This window comes from Zingiber officinale, chromosome 8A, assembly GCF_018446385.1.
Source record: "Zingiber officinale cultivar Zhangliang chromosome 8A, Zo_v1.1, whole genome shotgun sequence".
Lineage (NCBI taxonomy): Eukaryota > Viridiplantae > Streptophyta > Magnoliopsida > Zingiberales > Zingiberaceae > Zingiber > Zingiber officinale.
Genome location: NC_056000.1, coordinates 84,994,584 through 85,003,234, shown reverse-complemented (window position 1 = coordinate 85,003,234; position 8,651 = coordinate 84,994,584). Strand labels below are relative to the sequence as shown.

Sequence of the window (8,651 nt, the reverse complement as noted above, 5' to 3'; positions counted from 1 at the left end):
GTTTTGGTCTCTCGATAAAATTAAGCATCCCGTGTTCGCCCCGAACACACAACTTAATTTTATCAATAATAATTCATTCCACTAGAGAACTATTATTGAACTACCGCACCAATCCCAAATTACATTTTGGGCTCCTTCTTATTATGAGTGTGTTAGTCTCCCTGTGTTTAAGATGTCGAATGTCCACTAATTAAATGAGCTACTGACAACTCATTTAATTAATATCTTAGTCCAAGAGTAGTACCACTCAACTTCATCGTCATGTCGGACTAAGTCCACCTGCAGGGTTTAACATGACAATCCTTATGAGCTCCTCTTGGGGACATTCTCAACCTAGATTACTAGGACACAGTTTCCTTCTATAATCAACAACACACACTATAAGTGATATCATTTTCCAACTTATCGGGCTTATTGATTTATCGAACTAAATCTCACCCATTGATAAATTAAAGAAATAAATATCAAATATATGTGCTTGTTATTATATTGGGATTAAGAGCACACACTTCCATAATAACTAAGGTCTTTGTTTCTTTATAAAGTCAGTATAAAAGAAACGACCTCTAATGGTCCTACTCAATACACTCTAAGTGTACTAGTGTAATTATATAGTTAAGATAAATTAATACCTAATTACACTACGACCTTCCAATGGTTTGTTCCTTTCCATCTTGGTCGTGAGCTACTGTTTATAATTTATAAGGTACTAATAACATGATCCTCTGTGTGTGACACCACACACCATGTTATCTACAATATAAATTAATTAAACAAATACATTTATCATAAATGTAGACATTTGACCAATGTGATTCTTATTTCTAGATAAATGTTTATACCAAAAGCTAGGCTTTTAGTATACATCCTAACAAAGGGGTCAATGGTGAATTACAGCAATGGACAGAAATAGATGCACAAAAGACATCTTGGTAACAGGAGAAAAAATATCCCCATAATCTAATCCAAATACCTAAGTATAGCCTTTAGCGATGAGACAAGCCTTAAGCTGATCAACCGTGTCGTCTGTACCAACTTTCACTATAAACATCCATCGACAACCAACCACTGACTTCCCAGGTGGTAGAGGAACCAGGTTCCAAGTCCCACTACTCTATAAGACACTAATTTCATCAAGCATAGCATGTTTCCATCCTTGATGAGCAAAGGCATCACCTGTAGTCTTTGGAAGAGAAACAGATGACAAGGAAGAAAGACAAGAATAATAGGAAGGAGAAAGACGATGATAGCTCAAAGAAATATAATGAGGAGAAGGATTACGAGTGGAACACATACCTTTTCAAAGTGCAATGAGAATATCATACTTAGGAGACAGGACCGGAGGAAGAGACAAAGGACTTGGCTCTAAAGATGTGTCTTCGGCAGTGTCATTGTAGGGCGGAGGCAAAATAGGACAAGGACGACGCTGATAAACTTGCAAAGGAGGAGACAAGGCTGGAGCTAATATAGACTCCTTCGGAGAACAAAAGATAGTCACTAGTTCGGTTGGAGAAGGAGAAAACTCGGATGGAGATGCGTGAGGCCCAAAAAATGGGATCGAGTCAAAGAACGTGACATCAGCAGAGATAAAGTACCGGCGGAGAGTACAAGAATAACACTTATACCCTTTCTGAGACCGTGGATACTCAAGGAAGACACACTTATGAGATCGGGGAGAGAGTTTGTCAATGCCAGGATCAAGAACATGAGCAAAACATATAGAACCAAAGACCTTAGGTGGTAAAGGATGAAGAGACTGATGAGGTATTTTATCCTAGAGAGTGTAGGAAGGTATGCGATTGATGAGATAACATGTAGTAAGTACGGAGTCACTCCAAAACTAATGAGGAACATGAGAATGGAGAAGAAGAGTCCGGGTGGTCTCAAGGAGATGATGATTCTTGCATTCTGTAATCCTATTTTATTGAGGGATATGAGGGTAAGATGTGCGATGCAACACGCCATGAGATGCCAAGAAAGTACGGAACTAAGTAGATAAATACTCGCGTGCATTATCACTTTACAAAGTTCGAAGGGAAGTACCAAATTGAGTTTTTATTTCATGAAAAAAGATTCAAAAGTAGAAAACAATTCTGAACGATCCTTCATCAGATATAACCATATACAATGAGAAAAATCGTCTATAAAAGTAACAAAATACCTTGACCCCAATGTAGAAGAAACACGACTCGGACCCCAAACATTAGAATGAACCAAAGCAAAAGGAGATTTAGCCCGACTCTCAATGAGAGGAGAAAAAAAACTACGAACATGCTTACCTAACTAACACGACTCACAAGACAAAGAATCTAAGTGAGAACGACTAGGATGTAATTGTTTCAACTTATCAAGACTTGGATGTCCCAACTGAGTATGAATAAGAAGTGGAGATATCGCCGCCGAACCAACAAGAGAGGGTTGTTGAAGCCGATATAGATCATGAGACTCACATCCAAAGCCAATCATTCTCCCCGTACTCCAGTCCTATAAGGAAACAGACGTTTTAGTAAAAGAAATGACATAATCAAGAGACCGAGTAAGTTGACTTATTGACAATAATTAAAGGAAGCTCCAGGAACATAAAGAACATTATGAATAGAAAGAGACGGAGAAGAATGAACAATACCAATACCCTGTGACTGAGTTTGGGAACCATTGGCCATGGTGACCATTGGTAAATAATCGAAAATAGTGAGAGAAGAAAATAGGGATTTATTATCAGTGATATCATCTGTGGCCCCAGAATCAAGAACCCAAAGACCTGAAGAACGAGATATGCCAGCAAAGAATTACCAGCGTATGCAACGGTAGTAGTGGACTCAGAAGTCTGTTGATCCTCAAACCGTTTCAGAAAGTCATTATAGGAAGGTAGTGGGGTCGGTGCCGGTGTTAACTGTGAAGCAGAAGTTGAAGAAGCAACAAGAGTCTGAATGATCTGAGCAGCGCGAGGTCCACCATGTAGACTCCAACACTTATCAATCGTGTGTCCCGGTCGATGGCAATGATCACACTAAGGACGCCCTTTGCCACCCTTGTGAGGTGGATGTCTGTTGTTGTGTCGAGAGACCAAAGCTGACGAGTCAATAGGAATAGGAGGAGGTATTGTCAAGACTTTAGCTGGGATACGAAGGAGAGTCGCTTAGGTATTGTCCATGGTAGCTTCTGTGGGGCTGTCCAGGATCTGATCATGAACATCAGAATAATTTGTGGGCAGACCATATAAAGCCAGAGATATAAAAAATTTCTTCCAATTCTCAAGCTCTTCAACAAGAGTGGCCACAGGCGGTAGCAGTTCATTAAAGTCACAAAGAAGGCTAGAAACCGAACCCAGATAAGTTGACATTGAATCCTTAATTTAATGGGCACTAAGGATGATCATGAGATCTTCACAAACTTGATAGAGTCATCGAGAGGTGTTTGTAAAGAGTTGTAAAGTCTGTGTCCAAACAGCTTTGCAGGTTTTGTGAGTACGAAAGACATTCCTAAGAGATGGATGGATGGTGGCTCGGATAATGTAACACAACTGAGCGTCAACCTTCTTCCATAGAGGACGATCGGCGACTTGAACATCTTCTTCAGTTTGAGTGAGATGTGTCCCATAACCCTGTCCAACAAGCCAAAACTCAATGTGAGAGGCCCAAGAGATGTAATTCTTACCATCCAACTGCTCGAAAGAAAGGGGTGCAATGATGTGGTTGGTAAAGATTGAGATATCCGGCTTTGGGACGCCAAATATAGCCATTGATCAGTTTGAAAAGAACTGCGAAGAAAGGCTAAGGACTTCGGATGACGCTGATGGACGGGCAGGACCAGCACGGGTGGACGGTGCTGATGGGCACCGGAGAAGATGCTGTGATATCGGAGAGTAGGCTGGAATGCAGGGTGCACCGTTTGGCATGATGGGCTCGGGAGAGGAGGAAGACTGCGAGATTTTGCAGCAAGAGAGGGCGAGAAGATTCTGCGGACCGCTGCAAACCCTAGTTAGATTCGACGGCGCCTGTGAGAGCTTGTCGCGGCAAGGGAGGGAGATTCTGCGGCTGTGAGAGCGAGGTGGTGGAGAGCGCGGCGAGGAGAATCGCGAGCAAGAGGCGGCGCGTGAAGAAGGGCGAATTTCCTGGATCTCCTTGGAGGCGGTGGGAATGAGAGGACACAACGCCGACAACTCGTGCTGTGGCAGCATCGATCGATCTGCACGATGGAGCAGCGTTGTAGACGCATAGGAGAAAGGGAACGGGGATGGGGAGGATGACGGCAGAAAAATTAGGGTTTTCTTAGAAAATTAGGGTTTGCTTTAACTCGCTCTGATGTCATGTTAAAAGAAAAACAAAATCTCATGTCTTGAATATCACAAGTTAGGCTTTTTATAGGAAAAAAGATATACAATATAACTACAGAAATACTCTTATATATTTTATATTCTAACAGGAAGAAAGAATGTTATTATTGAAATTAATGCAATCTGAAACTTGGTACAAAATGACCATACAACCTATTTATAGATACATCATACATAAGTGACTTTTAGACATGATTCTTTCAATTTGACATATCTCTTAGAATGACCATGAAAAATGATTAAACAGACAATAGAATTCATAATAAATATCCAAGAACTCAACTTTATAAAAAAAATTAACAAAGCTTTGGTGTTGCAGTATATTTACATCAACTTAGTGGTTCTAACTAGTAAGCATTTTAGCTTCCTAATTAATTGCATCTATGTTCTCAGTATGCGCATTTTCATCAAAAGAAGTATTCGCTTGCATCGTTCAACCTCCACGGGCATACAACACCAGCCCAAGCAGCATCGCTGATAATTTTAGGCCCTTTTGTTGATTATTGGTTGACTAACAAAAGGGTCGAGAAGTTGGATTACAATGTAACCGCTGTGGTAAGTACACGATGATGCTTTGATACTACATTGAATGAAATTATTTTGTCAAATCACTTTTTCTTCCCTATTAAATGAAATTATTTTGTGCCGCAACATAGCATGTTTAACATGTAAATGTACTTTAAAATCTTCTAATGTGTCATATCAAAAATTTATATGCTCACTTAAGAAATATCAAAAATATATATGCTCATTTAACAAAAAATATATACTTTTTTATTTATCTTTTTCTAAGACATTTTGAAAAATGTACCTATACTTTGAGATACGTATATAGATATTACAATGACACTATAAAAGAAGATTCTCATCTAAGAGAGATATGTGATATTTTACTATTCAAAATGTTCATTGTTATAATTTTTCTATTATTGTCTACTAAATCAAGCATTGACTTAAACCTCGAGGGTCAACATTGAAAATCTTTTCTCAACCAGCACCAATGCTCCTGATTTTATAGAACAACGTAAAATTTTCATCGGATCAATCATAAAATCGTATTCTCAACTTATCATCTTGTCTATTTTTAGGCAGGATCATTCCGTTTATCCAAAAGCAACGCTACATGATTTGCCACTTATGATGATCCCAGTAAAATTGGGATCCCGCTACAGGTTGTCTTCCTCCATTTAAAGTTCTTTATTAATTTTTTTGATTGATTTAGTTCTGATTTTTTTTTCTTTTTTAATTTGAAAAAGACAGACAACGATGGACAGGATGAATGGCTTAACAACTAACTCAGCTCAATAAAAGTCCTGGAAGTGAGGTGGCTAATTAGATCGTATCAATTTCTCTGAACAACAGTCAAATATTATTTTTGTTCCATTCAAAGTCAAATCTAAATCGGCCCTGTTTACCAGTCAAGATGGTTCATAACTTCCATCGAACATTTTCTTTCTCGAGTGAAATTTCAAGGAAATTTCCAAGAGAATTTTAAAATTTAAAATTTAAAATTAATTTCCCTTAGAATTTGAATGGAAGTGTGGTTTAAGTTAATTTGTCTATAAACTGCGTTTGCTTTAAGTCTGCACGAAACTGCTCTTTCAAAAAGCTCCGACCTTTCCTTTCCTTTCCCTTCCTTTCTTGTTGCTCCATTTCTATCTCCCAAACCCTAACAACCTTCTTCCAGTCGCAGCTCCTCCCGTTGCTCTTCGCCATGGCGTTCTCCTCGTCGCTGGTGGCGGCGATCGGCGCCTACACGACCCTAGCGCCCGCCGCCTTCTTCACCATCCTCGCCCTCATGGCATGCGTCTACCACCTCGTCTCCGCCTTCTTCGTCTACCCCGACGATGAAGCTGCCGTCAAGAGGTCACTCGCGCCGCCGATTCCATCGACGGAGGAAGTGCTCGTGCCGCCGCCTGAGCCTGTTCAGCTGGGGGACATCTCGCTGGAGGAGCTAAGGACTTACGACGGATCCGACCCCAAGAAGCCCCTGCTGATGGCGATCAAGGGCGTGGTCTACGACGTCTCGATCGGGAGGTGCACTTTCTTATGCCAATCTTCTTTTCTCCCACATTCTCCTTTTTTTTTTCCTTGTCGGCTGTTGATTTTTTTTCTTCATCTTGACACAAAGAAAGTTAGAAAGCATCTCATAATAATTTATATCGAAATTTTCAAAATGAGATATTATTCTAATTGTGTTGGCAGTGTTGCCCATTTGAATCTGATTACTATGGCAAATTGTTCTTCTTCACATAACTTTTGGGGGTATGGGCTTTTAGACCCAGAGCATAAAATGAGGATCAATTAGATTTTTTATTTTTTATTTTTTATTTTTTGTGCAAGTTTTGAGTTTTTTATGTTCTACAATGATTTACTCTTGTGAAATAAGAAAGTTAGGTATGCTAGGCATATGCTTTAAACTTTCATTATCTATGTAAACAATTCAAATAAGACTTGAGCTCTGCTTGTTTACCATGCCCCAGAGCATAAAATGAGGATCAGCTGGCCTCATTTATTTTGCAAGTTTTGAGTTTTAGTTTTAGTTCTGCATAATTTACTCTCGGGAAATAACAAAGTTTTATTCATTCTTTCAGTGCCTTTTTTTTTTCTTTGTATCCTTAGTATGCAAGACTTTGGCGAAGCTTTGGTTAGTTTTCCATGGTGATTTGTACCTATTTCTATTTTGTGAAGCTATATATCATTTGAAGGCACAGATATATTGGATAACGATTTAGCATCTGAAGGAAATTGATTTACGAGTCTTCTGATTGATGGAATACAAACTAATCATGCTGATTACATTTTTCTTCGGTATATGGCGGTTTGTGATAGGTTCAGTTCCATAATGTGATCAGCCCAAACATAAATGAGATGTAGAATGAAGTTAAGTGCAATGCATTTTTTGGTTGGTGTTTACCAGGTTTAGTTAGGCAGTAATACTGGCACACGCATTTGCATTGTTATATTATGTATGATTGTTTTGGTGTACTAGGAGCAAGATTAGTAGTTGAATCAATTTGTATTGATATTGAAGTCGTTTAAGTAGGTTTTTAGAAAAAGTTGATGAATAAAAGAGAAAGTACAGTATCAGTTCCTTATACTGTTTTATCCCTACGAGATGCCATACAATGATTTTACTAGATCGATGGATCCAATAACTAAATTTAATAGATTAAAATAGAAAGCCATCTTATTCCAAATTCTCGTTATCTTCAATCAATTTTGTGCTTAAGAATAATTACCTAGAAATATGCTATAGCCTTTTCTCCCCTATCCGAACGGTGGCTCCTTCCCTTAGAAACATACATTTCACTTTTCCCGAAGACTGATTGAATATTTTTAGTGGAACCTCAAACTTCTCTATCTTGCTTCGGACAAATAGGTTTCGTCCAGTATTACAACTAATAGCACTTTGTTTTTGTTTTGTTTTCTTCAGGATGCTTTATGGCCCTGGTGGACCTTATGCTTTCTTTGCAGGAAGGGAAACTAGCCGAGCCTTGGCTCTTATGTCATTTGACCTAGGTGATCTTAATAGCGACTTGGACGATCTGGGTGAGGCCGAGCTAGAAGTCCTACAGGACTGGGAGGAGAAATTCAAGGAGAAGTATATAAAGGTTGGAAAAATTGTTCTTGAAAGATCTAAAGGTGGAGATGAAATGGAAAGCACCCAAGAAACCAAAGGAGGATCATAAATCAGGAGAGAACTTGAGAGTGGAATGCATTACGCGGAGAATCTACAGGCAACCTTGATGTAACTTGATTGCACAATCGACTGACTCTGCTTAACAGTGAGCTTGAGAATCACGAGTTATGAGAATGGCGTTTGATTACGTTTCTTTCCTCTACTTCTTCCGTAGATTTATATATTTGATATTGAATAATTACTACTCACGACCTCAAATTATTTCATTTCTGGTGTGAAATTTGTATTTTATCAATAGTTGACTTGCTTCACCCCATTGTTGATATACCCTAGGAAAAGTTGTACACATGCCATCTGTGGTGTTTTTGTTGTTTTGATAAATTCAGATGTTCAAGTTTCGTCTGACTAATCTTTGAGGTGGATGACTTTCTTTTTTGGTTTATTTACCGGATAAATTTTAAGCACAATTTATGCACATTTAGAGCTTGATTTTTAAGATATTCATTTCTATTGGGATTCTAATTTTGATATTTTTGTTCTTCCAAGTGCTTTACTATCATATCACATCATTGGAGGCTCTACACATGCTACTCTAGATTGCTTTAATGAAAGTATTCATGCTTGAGCATTTTTATGTGATCCATTCATATGCATGATTAGGTGATAACTTCA

At 38.7% G+C, this 8,651-nt stretch overlaps 1 protein-coding gene across 1 annotated transcript; it reads left to right on the top strand.

Annotated features, from left to right (window-relative positions):
• Positions 1-5,909: 5,909 nt before the first annotated feature.
• LOC122009791 (membrane steroid-binding protein 2-like) lies at positions 5,910-8,401 on the top strand. The gene is made up of 2 exons (XM_042566083.1): positions 5,910-6,373; positions 7,773-8,401. The coding sequence occupies exons 1-2, from the start codon at positions 6,051-6,053 to the stop codon at positions 8,026-8,028; spliced, it is 579 nt and encodes a 192-aa protein (XP_042422017.1). The 5' UTR covers positions 5,910-6,050; the 3' UTR covers positions 8,029-8,401.
• Positions 8,402-8,651: the final 250 nt, after the last annotated feature.

Coding starts and splice junctions, on each gene's coding strand:
- LOC122009791 (XM_042566083.1), top strand. CDS start 6,051: ATGGCGTTCTCCTCGTCGCTGGTGGCGGCGATCGGCGCCTACACGACC. Junction 6,374..7,772: donor TACGACGTCTCGATCGGGAG/GTGCACTTTCTT, acceptor TGTTTTCTTCAG/GATGCTTTATGGCCCTGGTG.